This window comes from Apteryx rowi, unplaced genomic scaffold, assembly GCF_003343035.1.
Source record: "Apteryx rowi isolate R43461 unplaced genomic scaffold, aptRow1 scaffold_30, whole genome shotgun sequence".
In the NCBI taxonomy this organism is placed as follows: domain Eukaryota; kingdom Metazoa; phylum Chordata; class Aves; order Apterygiformes; family Apterygidae; genus Apteryx; species Apteryx rowi.
The window spans coordinates 956,547-971,737 of record NW_020449419.1 but is presented as its reverse complement, the minus strand read 5'-3'; the positions used below and the strand labels follow the sequence as shown (position 1 = coordinate 971,737).

Here is a 15,191-nt window from a genome sequence, read left to right as displayed (position 1 = left end):
TTGTCCTTCTATGTGAATATATGTGAATACATATGTTAGCATTGTACCATCAAAGATAATAACTAACTTTGTTAGCGTGCCAAATCTTTCTTGCTACTACAAACTATGGCCACAAAATCCCTGTGGATAATATAACAGAGATCTAGTCAAAACCCACCAAAATCCAATAGGACATAAAATGTCCCAGTCCTATGACTTTGCTTCAGAAATCCCCCCTATACTTTAGAAGAAATTACTCATCTCTTGGTGGAAGAGATGAAAAAGATACTCAAGGTCTGTTTGATCCTAGAAACAGACCAAGCCCTTTCAAAGAAGCTGGGGGAAACACAACCTCTTTTGAGTCAGTAGCTGTGCTCACTGATCTTCTGACGGAGCTTCGGACTCCTCTTTTGCAGGAAAAGCAACACACTTTTTCATTTCGGTATCCTGGTTGGCAGTAGCGTGAGTACAAGCTTTATAAGGCTCACATGGGCAACAGTTGACTTCTTTCCTGCTCTTCTGCAGCAGGGTAGCACGAAAGTCTAATGTTATCACCGCTAAACGATACAATTGTAGGGTCACAACTAAGATATTCTTAGCTGTAAAAAACACCAGCATCTGATTGAATATTCTGAAGTGGCCCATGAGGATTGAACGCACGATGAAGAAGGGACCATCCTGTATGAAAAGGCTGACCCCGATGTTCCACAGTTCTGCGCTGTACCTGCACAACAGCAGGCTGGGGATTCGCCTGGTCGATGGGGCTGGTTTGCAGCCAATATGCTGTACTGGAAATAAAACACGCTTAAGTTAAAATAACTCCCTAAAACTTAGCCAGAATTGGCCTAAAGGGCAGCTCATAGGAACCCTGGATTATAAATGCATTCAACTGTGAAGAGTTCAACATAAAGCATATCCCATTTCAGGGATCTGTTTCAGCAAAGAACATTAAGTTCATGTTAAGTAGGCACTTATGTGCTCTGCTGAACAGGACCAAAAGCCCCTTTCTCTATCCCACAAAGGTATCAGGATATATATGCTTTAAGACAAGAAGTAGTAAATCATCTAATCTTCCTGCAGCAATTTCCCCAGACACTTTTCTGTTAAATCAAGTAACGGGGTAGGCTAATGTAACTTGAATTTGTTCCAGTGTGTCCTCGATACTGCTTTTAAAAGTTTCACCTGCTAGCATTGCTTTTCGTGTGTCGCATTCTTCAAATCGTGGCTAGAACAGGTGATGTTTGGTCAGCGGAATATCAAGCATTGTGAATAGGAGGAAAATGGGGTCCCTGCTTGCCATATAAAACTGCAGCTACTGATGTTCATTTTTAGCCTTCTGGGTATCATATTTCATGTGACTATTGGAACTCGCACGGATATGTCCCCCTTAACTTTAACAGTGGTGGTGGGTTAGAACRCTCCTTGTGATGTAGCATCTAGAGATGGATCATCAAAGGGTTTATGTATGGTAAATATTGCAGCCTCTTAGAAAATGCATGCAGCTTAACTAACCTGTCTCTCATGCAGCATGATTGCATTAGTTTAAAAAAACATGGTTACTGTGGTGCAGTAACAACCACCAAATGCTTTAACTTAAGAAAAAAAATTTTCTATTATTTAAGTCAACACTGGGGGGAAAAAAATGAGAATGAAAAGTGGAAAATGAATTCTAGAAAAGGGAACACATTTTCTGAATCCATTAAGCAAAGTTTCGACAGCAGCTAATTTTTTAATACATTTTTTGTATCATTTAATAGTCCTAACTGTATTATTGTAGTCCAATAATGAGTCTGCTCAAACTGCTATTTTTAAGCCATGCTTGATGTGCGAGTAAACATTACAATGCTTGAATAAAAAGTAATGTCTGTGCAGCTCTATAGAATTACCTAAAATAAAATTGTACCCATAGTAAATTTCAGGGTAATGTGTGTTTTCAATAACTTAATTTTTAACTGGCTAATGTAATCAAATAAGTAGAAAAGGAATAAGCAGAGAAAATGCCATGTTTGTTTAAGTACCATTTGAATGTATTTGGTGGTAGCAAGCTTTGCTTTTTTTTGTGTGTGTGTGTGTGTGTGTTGTGTATCTTTAAGAGAATGTATTTTGCTAGTATCAGGAATCTTAGCTGTAATGCTGTAATAAATCTGAAATGCTGCTGCATCAGTTTTTCAGGAGGTGAGCAGCTGAGCTGAAATGCTAAAATGCTTTCTCAACTTCAGTGTTTAAAATAAAGCCTAATGCTGTCCATGAAGAAAAAGCTAATGAAAAATTTCTAGAATCATTTTTCATTATTTTATTCATTTATTATTTTAATCAATGTGTCAACCTAGTCATTAATTTCATAGAAGATGCTGGTGAGGGTAACATCTTTGAACTGGTATACCTGAGTTGCAAACTTGTAGTGATTGGAGGCCAAAATGTTTGGAACAGATGAAGATCTAGGAGGCTTCCATTATTCTCCCTGGATCTAGGGAAGCCCTTTCTGTCTAGTGACAAATACCAGCCTAAGTTGGCTGAACTTTGGGCCTTTTAGTTTGAGGTAAGAATCCATAGTCTCAACATTATATGGTTCTATAGGTTGTCTGTGAGTTGGAAATCTCTCTTCTGAGCCTATGACATCTAAGCTCTTGGCTGTGCTGTTCCCTGTGGTTAAAGATAGCCTATCTCACCGTAAGGTCCAGTAGCCTATGCAGTTTGGAGCCGTGATATGATCCAAGACCAGATCTAACCCAAGAGCTCACGGAGTAAAGTTTAAGGCAGTAATTGGCAACTGGAGCAGATGCTTCAACACACTTGCTGCAATTTCAGTTTTTCTGGAAGCACACAGAGTTTTATTGTGGAGATCAGAGGTCTKCCAGAAACAAGGGTTTCCTCAAAAGAAACCACACTGTGCCTTCTTCAGAAAACATCATTGTCTTTGTCATATGAATTGCTTTCCACCACAAGTCTTTGGTTTATAGCCTGTACCGTGTGCACAAAGCTATTGGTGTGTACAGCCCCAAGACATGCCAACAAAAACTCTAAAGAAAAGCACTTGTTTTTCTGTGTCTATTTGCAAATACTAACCTGCAAGATCAAGTGGAAACTGTAACATACTCCAGGTCCATACAGCAAGAATGGCATTAATGAGAGCATAATTCTTCCTACAGGAGAGAAAGAAAGTGATAACGGTGAAGATGCAGTTTCCCTATGTGATAACAGAAGTATTTCCTTTTGTATTTAGAATGTCAGTTAAAGGGAGGTTCAGCCAAACAGTGATTAATGCATGTTTTGGGGATGTGCTAGTAGGACTAAGGAAAACAGGGGCACCTTTTGGTATGGAATTTTTGCTGTTCAGGCCGTGTGTGATTAGAGTAAACCCATGATGCTAACATTACAGTGGTAAGCGTATGGAAATAGATTTTGTGCTCGAAGAAGAGATGTYTTTACCCTTGTAGTGATTTTGCATTTCTTGCAAGCCTGAAGCTTCTCTGCCAAGGGGGAAGGACCTCTTTTCCTGCCATAAAACCTCTTCTGTGATGTAGAAGACATGATTGAATAGTGCGTCTGTAAGAGAGGATGAACCTCTTCTGTGACTTTTTTTTTTTCCCCCCCTGTGATGGATGTTCACAGTTCAGCCCTGTGCTATGAGAGGGAGATCACAATGCTGAAAATTCACACCAGAACCATGTTGTTCCCTTTTTTTGTCAGTCTGTCATGAAGAAGAAAGTACATCTGAGATAACCAAAGAAGCAATTTGCCTAACGAATCACTAAAGCAAACTCTAGTTGCCTCCTTGCCAGTCTAGAACAATTTATTAACCTGAAAGGTTTACTGTGTATCCCATGTTTCACCACTGTAGCTGTACAGACTGACACTGCAGGGCAGTTAGCTAGTTGTTTGGATCTTTGCACCCTTTTATTGTGATGGATGTGACATGCTTCTCTGCTGGCAATAGGTGAGTAATCTCTACCAAAGCTCATGGGACCGTTATGCCTTTTATGTAAAGGAAGGAGACGGGAGGAAAACAAAGCCCTTGAATGTAGCCTTCTGTTACTTGTGGGTAATACACTTCCGATAGTCTGGACTCCACAGACAGCACAAACAAATCTCAAAACAAATTTCTTTTGAGTATAGCCTTGCACAATGCTAATGTCTTATGCCAGCAAAGACTGCTTACCGTACATCTTCGATGTCCAAGGTTTCACTAGCAAATTCAAGTATATCTGCTGCTGTTCCCACAAACATGAGAAGCAGCTGAGACAATTGATCCCGGGTGATCTCAACCCCAATGGGGAGAAGCCATCTCCCAATTACTAGTAGCAGTAGAAAAGTCTGGTGGAGGGCCAGTGTCCACACAGTCTCACAGATTGTGGAGAGCTGATTGACAAAGACTTTAGCCTGTTTAAAAGACCAAAACAATAACATACTGTAACTGCAGGAGGTTGACATTAAGGGTACTTTCCAAGATGGTGTTCACCCTTGAGCCTGATTTCTTTCTCCTGCACACTGGATTAAAGCAAATGATTTCTATGTTGCAGGTATGTCTTGAAAAAGGCACATTAATACAAACTTTTTGGCAATGAATAGTGATTTTTTTTTTCCTTGTGCTTTTGCTCCACTCCCATTTTTCAGCTGAGCATTACCCTTTGCAGAACTGCCACCCAGGCACTTGCTAAATTCAGTTACTTGAATTTGGAGGACAGCGGTGGGATACTGTCCTCCTCATCACACTGCAACTTTTCCTACCAATAACAGTTAGTGCACAGCACTCTGTCGGCCACTCATTTCACAACATTGTTTTGCCAAACTATCTTTTTGTGCTCACTGTGGGGGAGAGATTGCCCAAACAGACCCACCAATCCTTTCTAATTGTTCTTTCCCTGCACATTGTAAGATCTCTGGTAGGAATAGGAAAAGATGTCCCACCGTCTGAATTATGTGGTGGTCTGTTCCCTCGCTTCCGTGACTGCTGTCTCTGGATTGATTGAAGTCTTGGTTGCTGACATTCACCTGAACTGCTCCAGGCTCATTACTGCAATACTGTTGTGAACGAAAACATCATACATACATAAACATCCTGCAGAGGGAGAGGATGTGCCCTGTGGCTGAAAGAGGCCACTTTTACTGAACTGCAAAGGGTTTGTTTGTAAAAGCTGGTGAATAGTTACAAAGGTATGTGCACACTATGAGTGTAATTTGCCTCTTGTTCAGAAGGGAGGAATTCCTGTTATGAAGACAGAAGTTTTGTGTAGGTTGGCCCTTGAGAAGGTGTAGGATTGTACTGTAGAACCAGATGTAAAATCAAGGGGTGATGGAGCAGGTGACACCTTAGCAAAGTTAAGACTGTGCTCTTTGAATGCAATCTGCCTGCAGCCTTCTTGGACCAGGCTACTGGGTTTCCCGCATAGTCTCTCTCTGGCTGAAAATGTAAAATAGGGCATGTCAGCATGGTCAGTCTGAAATTTTATGGTCACGTAGAGAGAGAGTCTCTGTACTCAAACCTATTTTTAAAAGAATCTGCTTCTTGTCTGTACTGTCCAGAAAAAGGTTCTCTAAAAATGCTCTTTTCTTTCTTCTTTATGACTTTCCTCAAGGATGAAATGAATACATTTGAGGGAGTGGGTTTTTTGGTGCCTCCTCTCCCAGCTGTGCCTATTTTGCAAGGAAATTCATMGTGTGAGAGGTAAGATTCAGGATTAATTAAGAAAGATGGCCCTGTGTTGTTACCTATCCCTGTGGAGTGAAAAAACAGATATTTTAACTTTCTCTGAGTACCAAGGCTCCAGGAAAAGTAATGTTGACTAAAACATAATGCTACTTGAGCTGCAGTAAACCAGTGTTGGGACTGTGCAACCAAGAGTTTTGAGGTATGCAGCACTGCGTTGCCATTCTACCTTCACCCCCAAAGCTGCCCTGGAGCAGCTGGGATATGATTTCTAAAATCTGTCTTCATAGCAGTCCCTTAACATCTCATTTCATTGTAATAAAAAAGGGATAATTAGAAAATCAAACCATGCTGTTATTAAAGACTTTTATCCTGCCCTATTTGTGCCAGATAACAGCAAATGATTTGCATTTCTTCCCTGGGCCCCCCACCATTTTACTGTACAAGGAGCGATTTGCTGCGAGAATTGGAATGTGTTCTGATGCATACTGAATAGCTGTATTCAGCGTAGCGCCTGCCAATATAAAGGCAACATTTTCCAACAAACATCACATTCCAACAAATTTCAGATTCCACTCTTCTCCTTTTGATACTTTGCTTGGTCTCTGATAATATTGCTCAGTATCTGGACAAATGCTGCCTCTTGCCTGCCATTGTAGATAAATGGAGCAACTTCCTGTGGTTTGAAAAATCAGGGAAAAAGTCAGTACTTGTTGCTTTTATAGTTGGTGATAAAGGCTCTTAGAGTGAATACTTGGCTTATTTGGACAGTGGGTGTGATAGCATTGAAAGATTGACACAGAGATGGGGGGAACATGCTTCTTTTGGAGAAGGAAAGTCTACAGTTCTGGGCATGGAAACAGTGAGACAGAGTGGTTGGTGTTCTGGCCGGCTGCAGCCTTGGGGGGGGCTAATCTCCCTGGCTTAGCCCTTCAGTTGAAGGAACGCGAGAGAGGCAGAAGGGCTTGTTCAGGGGATGTTAAAGAAGTGAAGCTTAACTGGTGCTCTGGACAAGCCTTTTTCTCTCTGTAGAAAGAGTCTTATAGTCTATGGAGACCAGCCTCCCTGGCCAAAGTCAGCCCTTCTGGGGGTGGACTGAGTTTGAACAGCCCTTACAGGTAGCATGAGATGGTCAGCTGAGGACACCATGACTTAAAAGTATTGCATAAGTGAGGTGACCACCCCAGAAGTCTGAGGAGAGACGTGAATGTCCACACTGCTGTAACTGGTGTGGGCAGGGCGATGGGACTGCTAACTTGTGCTGGAGGAAGCTCAAGGAAGAATTTACCAAGTTTGAGGCAGAACCCGTATATGCAGCCTGCTGCGTTTGCTGTATGTGGAGGGGCACAAATACCTTCCCAAAGACTGCAAGAGCTTCCAGCAAGTAAATCCAGGGGGTGAATGACAAGAGTGAAACAGGAACCTGTAGCAGTTGTACTGTGTGGGCAGCAAGCTGCTGGTAACTCTGGTCTGGCATTGCCATCACATAGGTGCCATTCAGCAGATGCCGTGGCCTTCCCCTGCCATCAACGGGAGCAGGTAATTCTCCCTGCCCTGGCGCAGCTGGCCAGCGCGACCCGCTCACGGCGCAAAGGAGCTGAGAGCACCGGTGATGCCGGCTGCTGGAGGAAGGTGGGGGAAAGCACGCCGCAGCTTCTGCCTGGCTTGCAAGGGAGGGGGGGTCATCTTTTTCTCAGCAGCACAGAGATGCAGAGAATGTTTCTTTAAGAAAATCAACTTAATTTATCAGTGTCTTCCATAGGTTCCTTATGTGTAATTTTCAAAACTACTCCTGGCTTAATTGGGGGTTACTATTTCGGTGTTAGGCTCCGTGAATTCTGACTGACTGGCACTCCTCAGAGCAGGGACCGTATCTCTTCCTGACTACATGTAGGCAGGAAATGGAAAACAGCAGTTGCAAAAAGCAGTCGTTTAATTAGACTCCTGATTTTAATTTAAGTATGTTCATATCTTCTTTTGGTTTGTTTCTCTCTGAATATTCATTAAAAGTGGTGTTTGTTCACTGGAAAGTTTGGAGAAGAGCCTTTATTTTACATCATGTATATGCGTGTGAATGGGAGTGTTGGTGCCAGACACATCTGCCTAGGTAATGATGTATGTGTAATGCCTTAATGGGAATATGACAAGGAAAAGTGAATGCTAAGTTTCGTAGGCAGTTGATAAAACTAGTTAACCTCTTTACTGCTAGGTGAAGATGGAGCCCGGTTTCTCTTGGGTATTGAGACTGTGTGCATAGCTAAACAAAAATGCATATGTGTGGGATTTTTTTTTTAACTGTGCAAAAATAAAATGGGAAGAAATTGTACACTCTAACAGAAGTTTCAGCTCTGTTTACTCCTTTTGTTTCTTCTAAGATGCAACTTGTATTGCTCTGACTTACAGAACATCTCATCCAAAACAAACTGTCGCATGATGCGGTGGTGTCCTAGTGCGTGGCCTGCAGAGGCCTTGCTGTCAATAGACTGGCAACCCCTGAAATACCAAACTAGCCCAGCAAATTCCTATTTGGGATTGTGAATAACTTGCAAATAGAGACGAGATCAGCTGTGATAAAATGATGCTTGGACAGCCGGGCAGAAGACCCTCAATCCTGTTCAGCTGTGCAGTTGCTGCCAGCCTGGGTASCCGGTGCAGGAGGCCGGCCCTTGCCGGGAGGACCAGGCACCCTGCTCGCCCCCTCTGGCGATTCTGGCGGGCGGGAAGAGCGGGGCCGTCGCTATGGCAAAGCCCGTACATGATGCCACAAACTCTGCCCTGTGACTTCGCTTCGGTCATAAAAGCGAGCCGAAACATCGGGTCAGACACTTGTTTAAGCTGAGTGGTGGGCAGGGGAGGGAAGAAGTGATGCAAGCTGTAAGACCGCTTTTAGAAGAATGATGCACTCAAATTTTTTCTGGTAAGAGAATCCCACTTCAGAATGAGGCTGAGGGGTCTGGACACCATATTTGATTACTCCTTAAAATGCCCAAATGAGGGTGGTTAAGAATAATTATGAGATTTACCAAGAATCTGTCTTTTTAACTGAATGGGAAGCTTACGTTGACTACTGCACTAGCAGTCAGGTGAGCTGTGCTAAAAGTGGCTAATTATTGCTCTGTGGTACTGATGCACCAGGCATTTGAGAAGATAGGTGGCATTTGTTCATCTAGGTTTTTATGCGTTATGAAGGAAGAATGGATTTTGTTTTTAAATGGATTAAATGACTTTAACTTTCTTTCCACTCTGTTTTGCTGACAGCAGTTTTTTTCACTCAATACAATTCAATTTACTTCATAGAGCCTCTTTCAAAAATGTAATTCTTCCCTGAATACTTTACTGCAAAGCAGTACTTTCTATGCAGTGAGTATTTCACTGCTGATATATGAATGGTATTACTTATGTCCAGCTCTGCAGTACTCAGAGAGGCAAAATTGCCTTGGCCTTCCAGAGGAGAGGCTGCGTATTAGAACATGCCTTAAATAATAACAGCACTGACACAAGCAGCTGATGTTTCTTCTCAGGGATTCAACAGCAGATCAAAGCTCTACTGCCTTAAAGACCACACACTATTTTCAAGATATATATATTAAAGTCTGAGTCTAGCGACTGGATAATTACCCATTCTATTAGTATTTTAATAAGGAATTCCCAGCAGTACTTCAGTATAAAGAATAGTACTTCTCTGGGTACTGCATTTGGGGTTAATTGTTGGGAGGGCTGCTCCCCTTCCAGGTGTATGGGTTTTGAATCTATTAGCTTGTGTTTCCAGAACTCTCCTTCCTATCTCTTCAGGTATAAACTAAGCTGTTAACTTGATATACTCCTTCTTTAATTCACAGTAGCAGTGTATCAATAAGAACAAAGTATGCCATGTTTTAACATCATTTTGGGAAATAAACTGCTGCCTTTGACTACAGAATTAGCCTGTTTCTTGGACCAGATTTAACTATGACAAATGTTCTCAATATCCACATTACCTGTCTGTGAGTGTTTAAGGAGATTTGGCAAAACAAGAAGACGATAAATTCCTGCTGCTGTATTTAGAAAAAACCTTAGGCATTTCCAGTGTAAACACAATTTTGAATATTTGATTATGTTTCTGTGGGCTGTAACAATGTTTCAAAGAAGAAAATGAGGCACTATGTCTCCTTAGTCTAATTTATGTATTTTTCTCTGTTGCTTTTTTTGCTGTTACTCCTGTTGGGCCCTCTTCTGCCACGAGTGTAAAGTACTGCATATGTGCAAATGCTGGGTTGGATAAAATCCTCTTCTTCACTGCACCAGAAGTGCTATGTGGACTTGAAAGCGACCTGAATGGTGGCTCGCTTGGCTTGGGATGCTGGGCTAAAGGGCTCTATCCCAGCCCTAACTGACCCCATCTGCCCAAAGGACGATCACCTTTAAAAGTTCTGCCGTGTGCTTAGGTCCTGGAGTGGAATCCAGATCCCTGTGTCTGGCACCCAGATTGCTATACAGCACAAACGCAAAAAGGAAAAGAACACATCCAGGCGAATTACCATGTCGGCTAATTTGTGGTAATAATCTGTGAGTATGTTTCTAGGTTGCAGCAAACACAAGGAAATTTGAGTTTAAGATCCCTTTCACTGACACCTGTCTCAATTTTGGCTTGCTTGGAGTTGTGAYATCTGCCTACAAATGCTGTGAAACCAATACTTTATTTTACAAAACCCTCTAAAGCAATGAAATACTTTCACCATCCTGAGCAGGATTCAAAACGGTAACCTGGGGGTGAAAGGCTGTATTTCATTAACCTCAAAACTACTAGGCCTCAGTTCCCCAACTGAATACAAATAAATGGTCTCATTTGAGGTAGGAATGAGGCCCATTATTTGGAGGAAATGCGTAGTAGTGCATTGAGAGTGCTAGCAGTGCTGTGGGACTCCCATGGCAGTGGGAGGCCTACCAGCATAAAATGGAAAATAGGAACAAGACCTGACAGACTTCTGTGTGCTCACATCCAATCAATCAAATAATGCATCAATTTCCAGCTAATCCATCTTGTCTCATAATAAATACCTGAGTCCCATGATGAATTTCTAGTAGCCATAATGATGGTACTGTGCAAATCAGATATAAAAATATTGCTGGTGAAAACCTGTGAAGGAAAAGAAAAGATACCTTTGGTATTGTATCACATCATAAATACCATGTATCCTATCGTTTTCTGAGTTGGACCTTGGTAATGCTACTTAAGTTACAGTTCACATTGAGAAGTATCTTGTGCCATCTATCATATGAGCTGTAACTGCAAATAAGAGTTGCTGTTCTTGCTGAATTTCTCATGCTGTCAATGCTTGTGAATCATAGGTTTATTAGCAAACCCATCTAAGATCAGATATGGAAGTTTATTTAAAGTAGCTTTTCAAGAACTGACTGAAAGTTTTTCTCTGTTTGTATTTCCACTACAACATCCTCTGCATTGGCGGGGGGGGGGGGGGGGGGGGGAAGCTCTAGCAAACGTGCCCTTTCTGATCTCTTGGAGGGCAAGTTAATAAATTGAGTCATTCCACTGAATGATGCTGGTACAAAGGCTGTTGATCAGACTCCTGCGCATTGACTTAAGAAAGGTAGAAATACCATCAGTTTGCCTAAAATAAGCATTTCTTCATCAGAAGATCTTTCAGTGAAGGCTAAAATGGCCTGGCCCTATAAGAGTGGGTCTTGGCCTTGTGTCTCACTTGTTCTGGCAATCATATAATCAAGGTATTTTTAGGATTTTTGTTTCTAGTTCACTTCCCCTGCCACCTTTCTGTATAACTTATCATAAATGTTAGCAAGGACACAGTGACACTTTATGATCTCCACCTTCTTGAGCTGGGCTTCTTCAGGAGTACCAGAAAGGTTTCATCACTCCTTCTGTAAGCTCCAATTCCTGTGAGGATTGCTGAGGTTTCTTACCAGATGTGTGCCAAAATTTGTTACTGTCCTTATCCTTTTGGAGTAGGAACGAGGTGTGTCTGCCTCTGCCGTGGCACGGAGCAAGCGGTGCAGCAGCACCACGGCGATGCCCTGCAGCCTGGGCATCAGCTGCACGTACTGGCCTAGGACAGAGCAGTGGCGTCAAACTGAGCATACTYGCTTGAATCCCTCTCTCCCGTCATTGGCACATTCTGCAGCAAGTTTACGTAACTGCTCTGTCTGCAGCAATGTTTCAGTCAAAAGTTGCTGCGTTTATTGTCCCGAATATAGCATTATTTTTGTAATCATGACTTTTCCACTAGAGAGTATGTTTTGAGGAAGAAAAAWACTCCTGCCTTTCAGGAAAATGACTGGGTTGCTGAGCTGCTATGAAATGTTTCAATCGACCCCTTCAAAATAAGATAGATAGATAGATATATTTTTAACAAAACAAGCTGTTACCGATTCTGTGGGGTTTTAGCCTGGTGGTTTGGGAAGAGAACACGTATCTCATCTGAATTGGAGGACTACCATGTTTTACAGCATTTTTTTGTAGGACTTCAGCACAAGGAAAAATCCATCCAGCTGGCAGGTTAGCATTGCTGAACTAATGACAGCAGATCAGGCCAGGAGAGTTCAGGAGCTTTAACCCTGCCTTTCTTTCAGAAGGAGCAGTCTAGGGGAAATATTACTTGGCCAGGTCCACAATATTACTTTTTCTCCACATGTGCCATTTAATTACATGTGCTGGTGTAATAAGCAACAGTCTTTTGTCGATAACGAATGGACAGAATAGGAGGCTCTTGGAGGCAGGAGAGGCCTGTGGCACACTCTCCGTTGCCTGGATCAGTGGACATCTACAGAGGTATTTCTATGAATGTGGATGATCCGGTTCTGAATGCTAGTATTTTCTACCAGAGGAGAAAGTTCTCCAGATGCAAATAAATGCTGGCCAGGTCTTGCCCTGTAGACAAGACCTTTTCTACAGGTCTTACCTATAATGTACTTTATTGTGCTCTCTAGAGTGCAGGACCACATCCATTTTACAGATTTGTTTCTAGCTAAATTTACCCCAGTCTTCCAGTGCACATTCATCTAAAATGAATCTGCTTTCTGTAGCTATTTGTCTTTGGTTTTTCCAAAAGCTGGCATAGAAAATGTTCCTTCATGAAGCCCCTGCTGCCTCCTCCTCTCCTCAGTGCATCGGGTGTGCTCACTCTGCCTCCGTTTTGTAAACTGTGTATTTGGCGTTCTGCTGCCTTTAAATATTCCTGTATCGTTAGGAAGCCCAGGCTTTATCACTGCTGTGATCACATTTGAATTTAGAGCATGGAACATTAGTGTGAGTTGTCACGCAACACTGCTTCTGTTATAATGAGTTTCACAGGTTGCAATGGACAGGAATTTAAAATCATTGAAGTACTGTAGTCTTTTTGTCCTGGATTTGTCTCGGTGGCCTGCGGTCTGAGGCTTTTAAAATTAAAAGATCCTAATGAAACCTTGACGATTAGTTACACGACCACTTCCTTTGTCCAGAGCATTTGTTTTGGCTGGCTGATCGTGCTGATGAGCTGTACATGGCTGCAGTCATCCCTCGTGAACAGACATTCTTTAGATGCATGTAAAACCCATGTGCTCGGGCAAGCTCTGCTGTAATTTTTTGTTTCTATTTCATTTCTCGGGCAGCCTTTCCAGCTGGAAGGCTCCGCTCTAGACCAGCCTCTCAAATTCAAATCCAAACATTTAACTGCTTGTACTGTATTGTGAGAATGGTTTGCTGCTCATCTAGCATTTGTCACTGAGTTTTAGCTCTTGTGTTAGCTTGGGGTTAGTATCGCTGCCCGGAGCGGGAATGCAGGCGCCGTGGTACGGGGTGAGAGGGACTGGGGYGAGAGGGGCCAGGGCAAGAGGTGTGGGGCTTTTGCCCGGAGCCTGTTTGGGCCCCGGTGCCTTCCCACACCTCTTGCAGGGGCCCTGACCAGCTGCTACTGAGAAGGTGCCCGGCCCCTCCGTGCCGACGGCAGCGTAGGAGCGTGTGTGCTGCCCTGCCCCAGCCCACAACATCACCAGCACTACGGCACCTATCTCGTGCCTGCAGCAAAGTTTCCAGTGCTTTTCAGCCATTGGAGTGGATGCACACACATAACGTACACACACACGATATACAGAGCGGCTCCCAAATAGTCTAGTGCAAGGCTGCCTCTCCTGAAAGCCCCCTGGATTTGGCAATGCAATAGCCAGGAGTTTACCAGCTTCCAGTCCCCCAGAGGCAACAGGGGAGAAAACGCGACCCCCCGAAAGCTGGGCAGAAACAAAAGCAGGGCAGCTGTGCTCCGAGGCAGCAGCCGCAGAAGGGAGCCTCATATCTGCAGCAAAGTACATGCAAAGAAGCAAGAGGGGCTCTATCGGAGCCGGCGGGATATGCTCACCATTTGTAGCCTCTGCCTTGTTTAAACTTGAGGGTGAGCCCTGTCTCCAGACACAGGAGAAGGTTGAGCAGTGCCAGCAGCCAGTACTTGGGTTCTTTCTTCACTTCAGTCACCCTCCAGACCCCGATGAGCGAGTGCAGAACGAAGAGGAGGCGCGTAACCAGCGCGTTGCACAGAACCATGAGCTCCATGCCGGAGCAGGCCCCCTCCCTGCCCGGCCCCGCGCTGGGCAGCAACGCTGCGAGCTTTCCCTGCAAAGCGCTGCGCAGCGTGCGCGCCGCAGGCACCCAGACCTCTTCTCCTCTTCCATCCCCACAAAGGGGCCCATTATAACAAAAAAGAAACGGCATTGCCCCTCCCCCAGACTTCCTGAAAACTTTTTAAAGGGAGGAAAAAAAAAAAAACCTTACGCTTCCAAGCTGTAGTGGTTTGCAGTGCTCAGCACAGCTCTGGCCGCGCTGAGACAGGGGCGTAAAGGGTTTCCTTCTGCTCACTCGGTTGTCCGCTCGGGAACTAAAGGGCAGGGAGGTTTCTGTCTCGTACAGCACCCATCTCTCTGCTAGCATCGCTCACTGCTCTCATTTCACAGATTTCGAACAAAGAGGAAAAAAAAAGTAAGAAGTGTTACTAATTCAAAATTTCCTTGCTAAAACTTCCCCTGCATTACTGTGACTGAAAACCTTCTTTCCTTTTTCCTCTCTCCAAAAAAAGATAATTCRTATTTGGCAGCTTTTAAAGTTGTTCATTTGCATTGCAATAAATAAAGTAGAAGCTATGTACTTAGTTCAGTATTGGAAACCCTGTGTGCAAATGCTTCGGTGTGGTGGTTGGTGTTGAATAGACTGATTAAATTTCATTGATGTTTAGCTTTTCTATTTTGTATTACTTGTCATCTAAATATTATATTGAATTATCTACAACCTGCTTCAGGATTAAGAAGCAGCCCCAGTGAGGAACTACAGAAAACAGGTTGAAATCTAGGCTAACACTCTAACTTTACCTGAAAGGCTGTTGGGACACGCACAAAAAATACCCAAAGTTTGACTGTTAGGCCAGTTATCTCTATATCAAGCTGTAGTGTCTTCTGTGGGAACAGTTTATAAAGTACAGAGTACATTAAAAGTTGCTTTGGAATTTCTTAGGGTGATTTTAAATACTATTTGAATTTACACTTCTGTAACTGAAGAGAAATCTCTTCTTGATGAAAATTGTCACTG

The 15,191-nt window shown here is 43.1% G+C and overlaps 1 protein-coding gene across 1 annotated transcript; it reads right to left on the bottom strand.

Annotated features, from left to right (window-relative positions):
• Positions 1–354: 354 nt before the first annotated feature.
• On the bottom strand, positions 355–14,165 carry TMEM26 (transmembrane protein 26). The gene is made up of 6 exons (XM_026069969.1): positions 13,975–14,165; positions 10,664–10,742; positions 4,888–5,001; positions 4,139–4,359; positions 3,046–3,122; positions 355–767 (listed from the first exon to the last, which is right to left on the bottom strand). The coding sequence occupies exons 1-6, from the start codon at positions 14,163–14,165 to the stop codon at positions 355–357; spliced, it is 1,095 nt and encodes a 364-aa protein (XP_025925754.1).
• Positions 14,166–15,191: the final 1,026 nt, after the last annotated feature.